The 15,898-nt window shown below is 49.1% G+C and overlaps 1 protein-coding gene across 1 annotated transcript in view; it reads right to left on the bottom strand.

Annotated features, from left to right (window-relative positions):
* Positions 1 to 2,410: 2,410 nt before the first annotated feature.
* Positions 2,411 to 15,898, bottom strand: part of LOC146007410 (uncharacterized) — a 50,336-nt gene continuing 36,848 nt past the window's right edge. Inside the window, exons 7-9 of the mRNA XM_083145761.1 lie at positions 13,657 to 13,754; positions 13,481 to 13,553; positions 2,411 to 5,292 (exon numbers count right to left, since the gene is read on the bottom strand). Coding sequence (XP_083001887.1) covers positions 3,992 to 5,292; positions 13,481 to 13,553; positions 13,657 to 13,754 — 1,472 coding nt within the window. The 3' untranslated portion in view covers positions 2,411 to 3,991. The remainder of the gene's footprint in view (positions 5,293 to 13,480; positions 13,554 to 13,656; positions 13,755 to 15,898) is intronic.

Raw genomic sequence — 15,898 nt, 5'->3', positions numbered from 1 at the left:
CATTAAATATCCACTCACATGCAGCAGCCGACATGTCATTTATTACATTAAATGTCCATGTGGTCTTTTGTACATTGGCAAGACCATTACCCAATTCAAGGAACGCATTGCCAACCATAGGTCAGCCATTAGAGCTGCCCTAGAAGGGAAAGGTGCTGAGCAACCGGTTGCGAGGCACTTTAAAGAGTTCAAACACACATTACCCTCAATACGTTATAAAATGATCGATAGCATACCACCGTCCATCAGAGGGGGTGACCGTGACAAATTACTGCTGAGATTGGAGGCAAGGTGGATAGATCGCTTACAGACGGTTCATCCACTAGGTCTCAACGAGCACCTCTCGCTATTATGCTTCCTCTAACTTTAGTGTATCTCTTGTTATAATGTTTTTTACATTACAGCTTGCATCTGTATCTTGGTACTTTTGTATCTGTGTCATGCTCGTTTCCCCGTATGGTCGACACCAGTGTTATGTTGATTGTTTCATGTTGACTAATATGTCCATGTTTTCATTTAAGTGCGTTCAGTTGCAACAGTATTTTGCCATTTTATATCGCATTTTCCACGAAGCCTATGACATGTTCTTGCCAGTTGATTTCGTTACATTATTGCATTTACTTTCAATGATTTTACATGGATTTCCTTTTTATTTGTTTCTTTTTCACTAGATATTTGGGTTTTTTCTGTCACTCTCCCACATACACGCCCCCTGCCTTGACTGACACCGCCACATCATCGGCGCCAGGATGACGTCATAGGGTCCAGGTTGGCGCACACACAGGGAGTCATTCTTGTCACTGGGTGGTTTGCACTTGACTGTTTGCATAAAAGTAAGTACTTCAGTTGTATCTTGCATGTCTTGATAAAGGGTTTGAGTACCCGAAACGTTGACTTACCGCATTGCCTTTGGCTTATTTATTTTGCGATGTACCAGATGTCAGTCTGACGAGTGCCGCACTACACAGTGTCTGCTATATATTCTCTATCTAGAGATTGCGCGCACCGCACAAGTTGTTTGATGTTCGGATGAGTGCTGGGCATTTCTGATATATATATATATATATATATATATATATATATATATATATATATATATCCTCCATTGGTGATCCAAGCAGTCAGAAACGACATGAGATTTCAGGCACTGGAGGTGGATCACCCATTGGCCCATATCTGAGATAATGGAGTCTAATCCTTTACCCAAGTTGCGGGACTGATCGTCCTTCCCCACATCCCACATCTTCAGATATCAGCAACTGAGAAGCGCAATAGATACACAATTTAATGGAGATTCCTCAGACTTTGGGGTCTTTAATGAAAAAAATATTAAAAGAAAGTAGTAAGGTGAAAATGGTCTCAAAAATATATAATCAACTATTATGAGCTAAAAATGTGGTAGCATACACAGCATCCACCACAGACAAGCAGCGGCACTCCACGATGTAAATGGTGCAAAAAAGTTTTAATACCGACGTTTTGGGGTACGTGCTCCCCGTTTTCAAGGTAAACAGTGCATATATACCCCATTATTTATTGATTGATTATTTGAATGTTAAGGTGAGTTAGTTTGTTGTAGTGAGTGCTGGGCCCCCTGTGTTTGTATTTACTAGAGTGTGTGGTCACAGGCCACCGCACCCCACCCTGGGAAGTGTGGGTGTTGTTTGCACCCCATTCTTAGGATATATATATTACTTATGTAATATCTGGGCGCCCGATTTTTTCATTGCATCGCAGGTAATATAGTGGCATACAAATCATGCGATGCGATTTTTCATTGTAAAGACCCGATTTTTAATTGTATAGTCACCCATGGGTGAATTCATACCCCCACTATCCAACTACGCATGGAGCTGATTTTATATAGTGTGGGGAGCGCAGCGATGGGACGCGGATTACTTTACATGTATTCTGCGTCCGCTCGCCACGCTTCAGGCTCGGTGGCTCGCTGCGCTCACCACACTATATACAATCAACTCCATGCGTAGTTGGATAGTGGGGGTATGAAATCACCCATGGGTGACTATACAATTAAAAATCGGGTCTTTACAATGAAAAATCGCATGCCTTAAGTAGTGGCATGCAATGATAAAATCGGGCGCCCAGATAATACATAAGTACCATATATACATACACACACACACATATATATATATATATATATATATATACACATACATACACAAACACACACACACGTCTAGTGTCCGCCAGTCTCCGAAACACTGTCATCTGCTGGCAGAAAGCGACAGGTAGCAGACTAGCTTTCGAAGCTTTTGCCTCCAGCAGGCTTGCTAGTTGTTGATAGGTGCTCACTGGCTAAGCTGGATGGTGGACACAGGTCAGACTTGGAGGGCTGGAAAGCACCGGTGGACTATCCGGCCTTACAGGAAACACACGCACACATTCGTAGGAGCAGGATAATGACATTTAATGACATATGGAACAAGTGGATAAAGTCTCTCCCTCTGCACAATATATGGGGGAAACCAATAATAATTCACCAAGTAATAAGAGGGGAACAGATACATGAAAGCTAATTCAGATCCACAATAATTCACAGTAGAATATGTATAAACATAAGAAATGAAGGTTTAATACACGAGATACACAATCGCACTAATCTACTAAAGAAATTCACAGAAAGGTATCACAGGTGCAGTGACCGCGGCGTCACAGGTGTAGTGACCACGGCGTCACAGGTGCAGCGACGGCGGTATCACAGGTGTAGTGACCGCGGCGTCACAGGTGCAGCAACATCACAGGTGTAGTGACGGTGGCGTCACAGGTGCAGCGACGGCGGCGTCACAGGTGCAGATTATGCTACTTATTTATGTAGCACCTTCTAGAAGCTAATATATAGGGGTAAGCCCAGGGCTGTCCCTGGTGTCCCTGGTCGGTGGATACAGGACTGATGGCAATTTAACATGGGCTACTATGGAGCCGCGAACAGTCAATCAGCTGCAGCGCTCCCCCGGAGCCCGCTCCTGATTGGCTGGGGAAAGACCTGGTGCATGACATCACAGGGATAACCCTCAGTATAGGGAAGTGTAAGCCCCATCAGTTTTTATTGTAACTTGTGGATGCCTACTTTGGAACAAAGAGGACCGATCTCTGCCATGGGACAAGGTGAGTATAATTCCCTTTCACTGGTACTCCAATGGATTCCTCCTGGAGAAGAGGACAGGCCTACGGTGCACCCTGTAGGTAAGTATGTATGAGTGATTGTAGTGTGTATGAAACTCTTATTTTCTATGGTATATGTGTGATTTATTGGACAACTGGTTACGTTTTGGAACTGCAAGACCCAGCGGGCCCTTTAATGGCTGCCATGCAGGGACTTGTGGTTCTCCAAGTCCCTGCATGCAGGGAGGCTTGTTGGGTCTTGTAGTTCCACAACTTAACCCAATAGCTTAAAACTCTAATATTTACACGTTATGGCTATCAGCCCTATGCCCACTGCCCAGGGGCACCGGGGACAGCTCTGGGCTTCAGACTGGGCTGGGGGCAGCATGGAGGGGGGAGAGTCCTCACTCCCCCAGGGTCCCAGGCTGAACAGTCAGGGGTTAATGCTTTGGTCGTGGAACTTGTATAAAAAGTCTTCCCCGGGTGTGGCATTACCGTGCTGGCTGGGCCTGGTGCTGGTTTTCAAAATATAGGGGGACCCCAGTCTCCCTCCCACCCATCCCTGTATTTCTGCAACCAGGAGCAGCTCAATGAGCCCAGGGCTGGCTATAGCCAGGAATGGGGACCCCACGTCATTTTTTAAATTATTTATTCTGTTATTTTTTTTCTTACACTGGTACAATGCTGATGGCTTGTACGTATTTGGCTGCACCAAAATCCAAACCGCTATTAAACTGAAGAAAGCGGCAGGATTGTAAATTTTCCATATTCTCCATTCGTATTTTTAGATCATATATGGCTGACCTTCGTAAATGTACCCCATAGAATCTGATTGGTAGAACTCCCATTTTATGTAAATTTACCCCTAAGTACTTGGAAATAGTTTCTGAGCTATATGAGTCTTCTCATGTCTATTAAGATGAGATTTGCACGTAAAACATTTCCCGCACTCAGAGCATGGAAACGGCTTCTCTCCTGTGTGTATTCGTTGATGTTTAACAAGATCTGATTTGTGTTTAAAACATTTCCCACACTGAGAGCATGAAAATGGCTTGTCATCTGCGTGACTTTTCTGATGTGTAAGAAGATTTGCATTCAAGGTAAAACATTTCCCACACTCAGAGCATGAAAATGGCTTGTCACCTGTGTGAATTCTCTGATGTCTAATAAGATCTGATTTCTGTGTAAAACATTTCCCGCACTCAGAGCATATACATGGTTTCTCACCTGTGTGACTTCTCTGATGTATAACAAGATGTGATTTCATGGAAAAACATTTCCCACACTCAGAGCATTGAAATGGCTTCTCACCTGTGTGACTTCTATTATGTTTAACAAGATGTGATTTTACTGTAAAACCTTTCCCACACAAAGAGCATTGGAATGGCCTCTCACCTGTGTGCTTTCTCAGATGTTTAACAAACTCTGATTTCCTTGTAAAACATTTCTCACACTCAGTACATGCAAATGACTTCTCAACTGTGTGACTTCTCTGATGTCTAACAAGATATGATTTCTGTTCAAAACATTTCCCACACTCAGGACATGGAAATGGCTTCTCACCTGTATGTTTTTTCACATGTGCAACAAGATATTTTTCATGTGAAAAACTTTTCCCACACTCACAGCATAGAAATGGTTTCTGACCCATGTGATATTTCAAATGTCTAGCAAGTTCTGATTTGCTTGTAAAACATTTCTCACACTCAGAGCATGGAAACGGCTTCTCACCTGTGTGACTTCTCTGGTGACTTACAAAATATGATTTAGTTTTAAAACATTTCCCACACTCAGTACATAGAAATGGCTTCTCACCTGTGTGACTTTTCTGATGTCTAATGAGATATGATTTTTGTGTAAAACATTTCCCACACTCAGTACATGGAAATGTTCTCTCACCTGCCTTAGCTGGCTGATGGGTAATAATCGGGTTGTTCTGTGTAGAACCTGTGTAACCTTTACAACGAAGCAATGCACCTGCTTTAATAGATGTAACAGATCTACCAATACCAGAGTGATCAGGAAAACATTTCCCATGATCGGAAAGGTCAGACGATATAACTGGGGCGATAGGATTTTCTTCCATTTGGATGTTATTTTCTATTTCACTATCTGGAGATGAAACGAGGTGATCCTCGGAGATGTTCCGGCTGTTACATCCATCTGCTGGGAATAAAATGTAACGATGCCAAATAACAATAATTAGCGATGACATAAGATTACACGGCTTTGATAAATTGATTGAATGACAACATTATAAATACAACAATGATCTCAGGAGGTGACCACCAAGCAGCAGAGTCTGGTGCTGACCAAGCCGTGTAGGCCCCACAGATCCACCGGGAGAACTAATACCATACAAGGTGATGGAAATGGGGGAGGAGGGATAATGGTACGGGGGCTGGTGGGGGAGTAGGGATAATGGTACGGGGGCTGGTGGAGGAGGAGGGATAATGGTACAGGGGCTGGTGGAGGAGGAGGGATAATGGTACGGGGGCTGGTGGAGGAGGAGGGATAATGGTACGGGGGCTAGTGGAGGAGGAGGGATAATGGTACGGGGGCTGGTGGAGGTGGAGGGATAATGGTACGGGGGTTGGTGGAGGAGGAGGGATAATGGTACGGAGGCTGGTGGAGGACGAGGGATAATGGTACGGGGGCTGGTGGAGGAGGAGGGATAATGGTACGGGGGCTGGTGGAGGAGGAGGGATAATGGTACGGGGGCTGTGGAGGAGGAGGGATAATGGTACAGGGGGCTGGTGGAGGAGTAGGGATAATGGTACGGGGGCTGATAGAGGAGGGATAATGGTACGGGGGCTGGTGGAGGAGGGATAATAGTACGGGGGCTGGTGGAGGAGTAGGGATGATGGTACGGGGGCTGATAGAGGAGGAGGGATAATGGTACGGGGGCTGATAGAGGAGGAGGGATAATGGTACGGGGGATAGTGGAGGAGGGATAATGGTACGGGGGCTGGTGGAGGAGGAGGGATAATAGTACGGGGGCTGGTGGAGGAGTAGGGATGATGGTACGGGGGCTGATAGAGGAGGAGGGATAATGGTACGGGGGCTGATATAGGAGGAGGGATAATGGTACGGGGGGCTGATAGAGGAGGAGGGATAATGGTACGGGGGCTAGTGGAGCAGGGATAATGTATGGGGGGCTGGTGGAGGAGGAGGGATAATGGTACAGGGGGCTGGTGGAGGAGTAGGGATAATGGTACGGGGGCTGATATAGGAGGAGGGATAATGGTACGGGGGGCTGATAGAGGAGGAGGGATAATGGTACGGGGGCTAGTGGAGCAGGGATAATGTATGGGGGGCTGGTGGAGGAGGAGGGATAATGGTACAGGGGGCTGGTGGAGGAGTAGGGATAATGGCACGGGGGCTGATAGAGGAGGGATAATGGTACGGGGGCTGGTGGAGGAGGGATAATGTATGGGGGGCTGGTGGAGAAGGCGGGATAATGGTACAGGGGGTTGGTGGAGGAGGCGGGATAATGGTTTGGGGGCTGGTGGAGGAGGGATAATGGTTTGTGGGCTGGTGGAGGAGGTATAATGGTACGGGGGCTGGTGGAGGAGGTATAATGGTACAGGGCTGGGGGAGGAGGGATAATGGTACAGGGCTGGGGGAGGAGGGATAATGGTACAGGGGGTTGGTGGAGGAGGCGGGATAATGGTTTGGGGGCTGGTGGAGGAGGGATAATGGTACAGGGCTGGGGGAGGAGGGATAATGGTACAGGGCTGGGGAAGGAGGGATAATGGTACAGGGCTGGGGGAGGAGGGATAATGGTACAGGGCTGGGGGAGGAGGGATAATGGTACAGGGGCTGGTGGAGGAGGGATAATGGTACAGGGGCTGGTGGAGGAGGGATAATGGTACAGGGGCTGGTGGAGGAGGGATAATGGTACAGGGGCTGGTGGAGGAGGGATAATGGTACAGGGCTGGGGGAGGAGGGATAATGGTACAGGGCTGGGGGAGGAGGGATAATGGTACAGGGGCTGGTGGAGGAGGGATAATGGTACGGGGGCTGGTGGAGGAGGGATAATGTTACGAGGGCTGGTGGAGGAGGGATAATGGAACTGGGGTTGGTGGAGGAGGGATAATGGTACAGGGGCTAGTGGAGGAGGGATAATGGTACAGAGGCTGGTGGAGGAGGGATAATGGTACGGGGGCTGGTGGAGGAGGGATAATGTTACGGGGGCTGGTGGAGGAGGGATAATGATACGGGGGCTGGTGGAGGAGGGATAATGATACGGGGGCTGGTGGAGGAGGGATAATGATACGGGGGCTGGTGGAGGAGGAGGGATAATGGTACAGGGGGGTCCCCACTCTCCCAGGGACCCCACCAATGGCTGACCAGCCACAGTGATAATGTTTCGGCCAGGGGACCTTGTGTTCCCCGAGTGTGCCATTACACTGCGGCTGTTGGTTTCTTAAATATGGGGTACTTCAACACTTATTTTCCCCCCGTAAATGGGAAACTAAAGAGCCCGGGGCTGGTTATGCTCGGATGGAGGACCCCACACTATTATTTTTAAACGTTAATTTTAAGCACTTTTGTGGAAAGAACCATGAAGAGATCTCACAAATCTGTATATGATCCACACAGAGCTCTGACCGGATCTCACTGAGCTGTATACGATCCTTACAGATTTATGCCCGGATTATACACCAGAGAGTGCGGGGAGGAGACTGGTCAGATCTCTGGACTGGTAACACACAGTGACATGATGTGAGGGGGAGAGCAGGAGTATAATAGGGGCTGATGGCTCCTGATGTATGAGATACACCAGAGAGTGCGGGGAGGAGACTGGTCAGATCTCTGGGCTGGTAACACACAGTTACATGATGTGAGAGGGAGAGCAGGAGTATAATAGGGGCTGATGGCTCCTGATGTATGAGGTACACCAGAGAGTGCGGGGAGGAGACTGGTCAGATCTCTGGACTGGTAACACACAGTGACATGATGTGAGGGGGAGAGCAGGAGTATAATAGGGGCTGATGGCTGCTGATGTATGAGATACACCAGAGAGTGTGGGGAGGAGACTGGTCAGATCTCTGGGATGGTAACACACAGTGACATGATGTGAGGGGGAGAGCAGGAGTATAATAGGGGCTGATGGCTCCTGATGTATGAGATACACCAGAGAGTGCGGGGAGGAGACTGGTCAGATCTCTGGGCGGGTAACACACAGTGACATGATGTGAGGGGGAGAGCAGGAGTATAATAGGGGCTGATGGCTCCTGATGTATGAGATACACCAGAGAGTGTGGGCAGGAGACTGGTCAGATCTCTGGGCTGGTAACACACAGTGACATGATGTGAGGGGGAGAGCAGGAGTATAATAGGGGCTGATGGCTCCTGATGTATGAGATACACCAGAGAGTGCAGGGAGGAGACTGGTCAGATCTGTGGGCTGGTTACACACAGTGACATGATGTGAGGGGGAGAGCAGGAGTATAATAGGGGCTGATGGCTCCTGATGTATGAGATACACCAGAGAGTGCGGGGAGGAGACTGGTCAGATCTCTGGGCTGGTAACACACAGTGACATGATGTGAGGGGGAGAGCAGGAGTATAATATGGGCTGATGGCTCCTGATGTATGAGATACACCAGAGAGTGCAGTGAGGAGACTGGTCAGATCTCTGGTCTGGTAACACACAGTGACATGATGTGAGGGGGAGAGCAGGAGTATAATAGGGGCTGATGGCTGCTGATGTATGAGATACACCAGAGGGTGCGGGGAGGAGACTGGTCAGATCTCTGGGCTGGTAACACACAGGGACATGATGTGAGGGGGAGAGCAGGAGTATAATAGGGGCTGATGGCTCCTGATGTATGAGATACACCAGAGAGTGCAGGGAGGACACCGGTCAGATCTCTGGGCTGGTAACACAGTGACATGATGTGAGGGGGAGAGCAGGAGTATAATAGGGGCTGATGGCACCTGATGTATGATATACACCAGAGAGTGCGGGGAGGAGACTGGTCAGATCTCTGGGCTGGTAACACACAGTGACATGATGTGAGGGGAGAGCAGGAGTATAATAGGGGCTGATGGCTCCTGATGTAGGAGATACACCAGAGAGTGCAGGGAGGAGACTGGTCAGATCTCTGGGCTGGTAACACACAGTGACATGATGTGAGGGGGAGAGCAGGAGTATAATAGGGGCTGATGGCTCCTGATGTAGGAGATACACCAGAGAGTGCAGGGAGGAGACTGGTCAGATCTCTGGGCTGGTAACACACAGTGACATGATGTGAGGGGGAGAGCAGGAGTATAATAGGGGCTGATGGCTCCTGATGTATGAGATACACCAGAGAGTGCGGGGAGAAGACTGGTCAGATCTCTGGGCGGGTAACACACAGTGACATGATGTGAGGGGGAGAGCAGGAGTATAATAGGGGCTGATGGCTCCTGATGTATGAGATACACCAGAGAGTGCAGGGAGGAGACTGGTCAGATCTCTGGGCTGGTAACACACAGTGTCATGATGTAAGGGGGAGAGCAGGAGTATAATAGGGGCTGATGGCTGCTGATGTATGAGATACACCAGAGAGTGCGGGGAGGAGACTGGTCAGATCTCTGGGCTGGTAACACACAGTGACATGATGTGAGGGGGAGAGCAGGAGTATAATAGGGGCTGATGGTTCCTGATGTATGAGATACACCAGAGAGTGCGGGGAGGAGACTGGTCAGATCTCTGGGCTGGTAACACAGTGACATGATGTGAGGGGGAGAGCAGGAGTATAATATGGGCTGATGGCTCCTGATGTATGAGATACACCAGAGAGTGCAGGGAGGAGACTGGTCAGATCTCTGGGCTGGTAACACACAGTGACATGATGTGAGGAGGAGAGCAGGAGTATAATAGGGGCTGATGGCTCCTGATGTATGAGATACACCAGAGAGTGCGGGGAGGAGACTGGTCAGATCTCTGTGCTGGTAACACACAGTGACATGATGTGAGGGGGAGAGCAGGAGTATAATAGGGGCTGATGTATGAGATACACCAGAGAGTGTGGGGAGGAGACTGGTCAGATCTCTGGGCTGGTAACACACAGTGACATGATGTGAGGGGGAGAGCAGGAGTATAATAGGGGCTGATGGCTGCTGATGTATGAGATACACCAGAGAGTGTGGGGAGGAGACTGGTCAGATCTCTGGGCTGGTAACACACAGTGACATGATGTGAGGGGAGAGCAGGAGTATAATATGGGCTGATGGATCCTGATGTATGAGATACACCAGAGAGTGCGGGGAGGAGACGGGTTAGATCTCTGGGCTGGTAACACAGTGACATGATGTGAGGGGGAGAGCAGGAGTATAATAGGGGCTGATGGCTCCTGATGTATGAGATACACCAGAGAGTGCGGGGAGGAGACTGGTCAGATCTCTGGGCTGGTAACACAGTGACATGATGTGAGGGGGAGAGCAGGAGTATAATAGGGGCAGATGGATCCTGATGTATGAGATACACCAGAGAGTGCGGGGAGGAGACGGGTTAGATCTCTGGGCTGGTAACACAGTGACATGATGTGAGGGGAGAGCAGGAGTATAATATGGGCTGATGGATCCTGATGTATGAGATACACCAGAGAGTGTGGTGAGGAGACTGGTCAGATCTCTGGGCTGGTAACACACAGTGACATGATGTGAGGGGGAGAGCAGGAGTATAATAGGGGCTGATGGCTCCTGATGTATGAGATACACCAGACAGTGCAGGGAGGAGACTGGTCAGATCTCTGGGCTGGTAACACACAGTGACATGATGTGAGGGAGAGAGCAGGAGTATAATAGGGGCTGATGGATCCTGATGTATGAGATACACCAGAGAGTGCGGGGAGGAGACTGGTCAGATCTCTGGGCTGGTAACACACAGTGACATGATGTGAGGGGGAGAGCAGGAGTATAATAGGGGCTGATGGCTCCTGATGTATGAGATACACCAGAGAGTGCGGGGAGGAGACTGGTCAGATCTCTGGGCTGGTAACACACAGTAACATGATGTGAGGGGGAGAGCAGGAGTATAATAGGGGCTGATGGCACCTGATGTATGAGATACACCAGAGAGTGCGGGGAGGAGACTGGTCAGATCTCTGGGCTGGTAACACACAGTGACATGATGTGAGGGGGAGAGCAGGAGTATAATAGGGGCTGATGGCTCCTGATGTATGAGATACACCAGAGAGTGCGGGGAGGAGACTGGTCAGATCTCTGGGCTGGTAACACACAGTGACATGATGTGAGGGGGAGAGCAGGAGTATAATAGGGGCTGATGGCACCTGATGTATGAGATACACCAGAGAGTGCGGGGAGGAGACTGGTCAGATCTCTGGGCTGGTAACACACAGTGACATGATGTGAGGGGGAGATCAGGAGTATAATAGGGGCTGACGGCTCCTGATATATGAGATACACCAGAGAGTGCGGGGAGGAGAATGGTCAGATCTCTGGGCTGGTAACACACAGTGACATGATGTGAGGGGGAGAGCAGGAGTATAATAGGGGCTGATGGCACCTGATGTATGAGATACACCAGAGAGTGCGGGGAGGAGACTGGTCAGATCTCTGGGCTGGTAACACACAGTGACATGATGTGAGGGGGAGATCAGGAGTATAATAGGGGCTGACGGCTCCTGATATATGAGATACACCAGAGAGTGCGGGGAGGAGAATGGTCAGATCTCTGGGCTGGTAACACACAGTGACATGATGTGAGGGGGAGAGCAGGAGTATAATAGGGGCAGATGGATCCTGATGTATGAGATACACCAGAGAGTGCGGGGAGGAGACGGGTTAGATCTCTGGGCTGGTAACACAGTGACATGATGTGAGGGGGAGAGCAGGAGTATAATAGGGGCTGATGGCTCCTGATGTATGAGATACACCAGAGAGTGCGGGGAGGAGACTGGTCAGATCTCTGGGCTGGTAACACACAGTGACATGATGTGAGGGGGAGAGCAGGAGTATAATAGGGGCTGATGGCTCCTGATGTATGAGATACACCAGACAGTGCAGGGAGGAGACTGGTCAGATCTCTGGGCTGGTAACACACAGTGACATGATGTGAGGGAGAGAGCAGGAGTATAATAGGGGCTGATGGATCCTGATGTATGAGATACACCAGAGAGTGCGGGGAGGAGACTGGTCAGATCTCTGGGCTGGTAACACACAGTGACATGATGTGAGGGGGAGAGCAGGAGTATAATAGGGGCTGATGGCTCCTGATGTATGAGATACACCAGAGAGTGCGGGGAGGAGACTGGTCAGATCTCTGGGCTGGTAACACACAGTAACATGATGTGAGGGGGAGAGCAGGAGTATAATAGGGGCTGATGGCACCTGATGTATGAGATACACCAGAGAGTGCGGGGAGGAGACTGGTCAGATCTCTGGGCTGGTAACACACAGTGACATGATGTGAGGGGGAGAGCAGGAGTATAATAGGGGCTGATTGCTCCTGATGTATGAGATACACCAGAGAGTGCGGGGAGGAGACTGGTCAGATCTCTGGGCTGGTAACACACAGTGACATGATGTGAGGGGGAGAGCAGGAGTATAATAGGGGCTGATGGCACCTGATGTATGAGATACACCAGAGAGTGCGGGGAGGAGACTGGTCAGATCTCTGGGCTGGTAACACACAGTGACATGATGTGAGGGGGAGATCAGGAGTATAATAGGGGCTGACGGCTCCTGATATATGAGATACACCAGAGAGTGCGGGGAGGAGAATGGTCAGATCTCTGGGCTGGTAACACACAGTGACATGATGTGAGGGGGAGAGCAGGAGTATAATAGGGGCTGATGGCACCTGATGTATGAGATACACCAGAGAGTGCGGGGAGGAGACTGGTCAGATCTCTGGGCTAGTAACACACAGTGACATGATGGGAGGGGGAGAGCAGGAGTATAATAGGGGCTGATGGTTCCTGATGTATGAGATACACCAGAGAGTGCGGGGAGGAGACTGGTCAGATCTCTGGGCTGGTAACACACAGTGACATGATGTGAGGGGGAGAGCAGCAGTATAATAGGGGCTGATGGCTCCTGATGTATGAGATACACCAGAGAGTGCGGGGAGGAGACTGGTCAGATCTCTGGGCCGGTAACACACAGTGACATGATGTGAGGGGAGAGCAGGAGTATAATAGGGGCTGATGGCTCCTGATGTATGAGATAAACCAGAGAGTGCGGGGAGGAGACTGGTCAGATCTCTGGGCTGGTAACACACAGTGAAATGATGTGAGAGGGAGAGCAGGGATTTAATAGGGGCTGATGGCTCCGGACTCCCCTACTGAATAGATAAGAGATTGCTGTAGTAACAGAACAAGGAGAATATGTGACTCACCTGTGCTGATATCTGTATCGATTTTCTTCTCCTTACACTGCTGGTCACCCCTCACATCCGTCTCTTCCTCTTCCTGTATATTATACACATTTTATCAATCAAATGTTCTCTCTTCGTAACACAGATCATAGTGACAGTCACTTTGGTATATTGGCGAGACCTTAAATCCCACCTACCTGATCCTCCTGTGGGGTCCTGTGATTCTCCTCTGTACAATCCTGGGAATACAGAGGACGGGGACATCTCTCTGGGGTATTCCTGTTACTGGGCCCATCTGTAGGAGACACACAGTGACTGAGGACATGGTATATATGTGATTATCCTGGGAATACAGAGGACGGGGACATCTCTCTGGGGTATTCCTATTACTGGCCCATCTGTAGGAGACACGCAGTGACTGAGGACATGGTATATATGTGATTATCCTGGGAATACAGAGGACGGGGACATCTCTCTGGGATATCTATGTTACTGGGCCCATCTGTAGGAGACACGCAGTGACTGAGGACATGGTATATATGTGATTATCCTGGGAATACAGAGGACGGGGACATCTCTCTGGGGTATTCCTGTTACTGGCCCATCTGTAGGAGACACACAGTGACTGAGGACATGGTATATATGTGATTATCCTGGGAATACAGAGGACGGGGACATCTCTCTGGGGTATTCCTGTTACTGGGCCCATCTGTAGGAGACACACAGTGACTGAGGACATTGTATATATGTGATTATCCTGGGAATACAGAGGACGGGGACATCTCTCTGGTGTATTCCTGTTACTGGGCCCATCTGTAGGAGACACACAGTGACTGAGGACATAGTATATATGTAATTATCCTGGGAATATAGAGGACGGGGACATCTCTCTGGGGTATTGCTGTTACTGGGCCCATCTGTAGGAGACACACAGTGACTGAGGACATTGTATATATGTGATTATCCTGGGAATACAGAGGACGGGGACATCTCTCTGGGGTATTCCTGTTACTGGGCCCATCTGTAGGAGACACACAGTGACTGAGGACATGGTATATATGTGATTATCCTGGGAATACAGAGGACGGGGACATCTCTCTGGGGTATTCCTGTTACTGGGCCCATCTGTAGGAGACACACAGTGACTGAGGACATTGTATATATGTGATTATCCTGGGAATACAGAGGATGGGGACATCTCTCTGGGGTATTCCTGTTACTGGGCCCATCTGTAGGAGACACAGTGACTGAGTACATGGTATATATGTGATTATCCTGGGAATACAGAGGATGGGGACATCTCTCTGGGGTATTCCTATTACTGGCCCATCTGTAGGAGACACGCAGTGACTGAGTACATGGTTTATATGTGATTATCCTGGGAATACAGAGGACGGGGACATCTCTCTGGGATATCTCTGTTACTGGGCCCATCTGTAGGAGACACGCAGTGACTGAGGACATGGTATATATGTGATTATCCTGGGAATACAGAGGACGGGGACATCTCTCTGGGGTATTCCTGTTACTGGGCCCATCTGTAGGAGACACACAGTGACTGAGGACATTGTATATATGTGATTATCCTGGGAATACAGAGGACGGGGACATCTCTCTGGTGTATTCCTGTTACTGGGCCCATCTGTAGGAGACACACAGTGACTGAGGACATAGTATATATGTAATTATCCTGGGAATATAGAGGACGGGGACATCTCTCTGGGGTATTGCTGTTACTGGGCCCATCTGTAGGAGACACACAGTGACTGAGGACATTGTATATATGTGATTATCCTGGGAATACAGAGGACGGGGACATCTCTCTGGGGTATTCCTGTTACTAGGCCCATCTGTAGGAGACACACAGTGACTGAGGACATTGTATATATGTGATTATCCTGGGAATATAGAGGACGGGGACATCTCTCTGGGGTATTGCTGTTACTGGGCCCATCTGTAGGAGACACACAGTGACTGAGGACATTGTATATATGTGATTATCCTGGGAATACAGAGGACGGGGACATCTCTCTGGGGTATTCCTGTTACTAGGCCCATCTGTAGGAGACACACAGTGACTGAGGACATTGTATATATGTGATTATCCTGGGAATACAGAGGACGGGGACATCTCTCTGGGGTATTCCTGTTACTGGGCCCATCTGTAGGAGACACACAGTGACTGAGGACATTGTATATATGTGATTATCCTGGGAATACAGAGGACGGGGACATCTCTCTGGGGTATTCCTGTTACTGGGCCCATCTGTAGGAGACACACAGTGACTGAGGACATTGTATATATGTGATTATCCTGGGAATACAGAGGACGGGGACATCTCTCTGGGGTATTCCTGTTACTAGGCCCATCTGTAGGAGACACGCAGTGACTGAGGACATGGTATATATGTGATTATCCTGGGAATACAGAGGACGGGG

Source organism: Crinia signifera, chromosome 6, assembly GCF_055691185.1.
Source record: "Crinia signifera chromosome 6, ASM5569118v1, whole genome shotgun sequence".
Classification (NCBI taxonomy): Eukaryota; Metazoa; Chordata; class Amphibia; order Anura; family Myobatrachidae; genus Crinia; species Crinia signifera.
The sequence above is the reverse complement of the archived record's forward strand: the minus strand, read 5'-3'. Positions and strand labels throughout refer to the sequence as shown.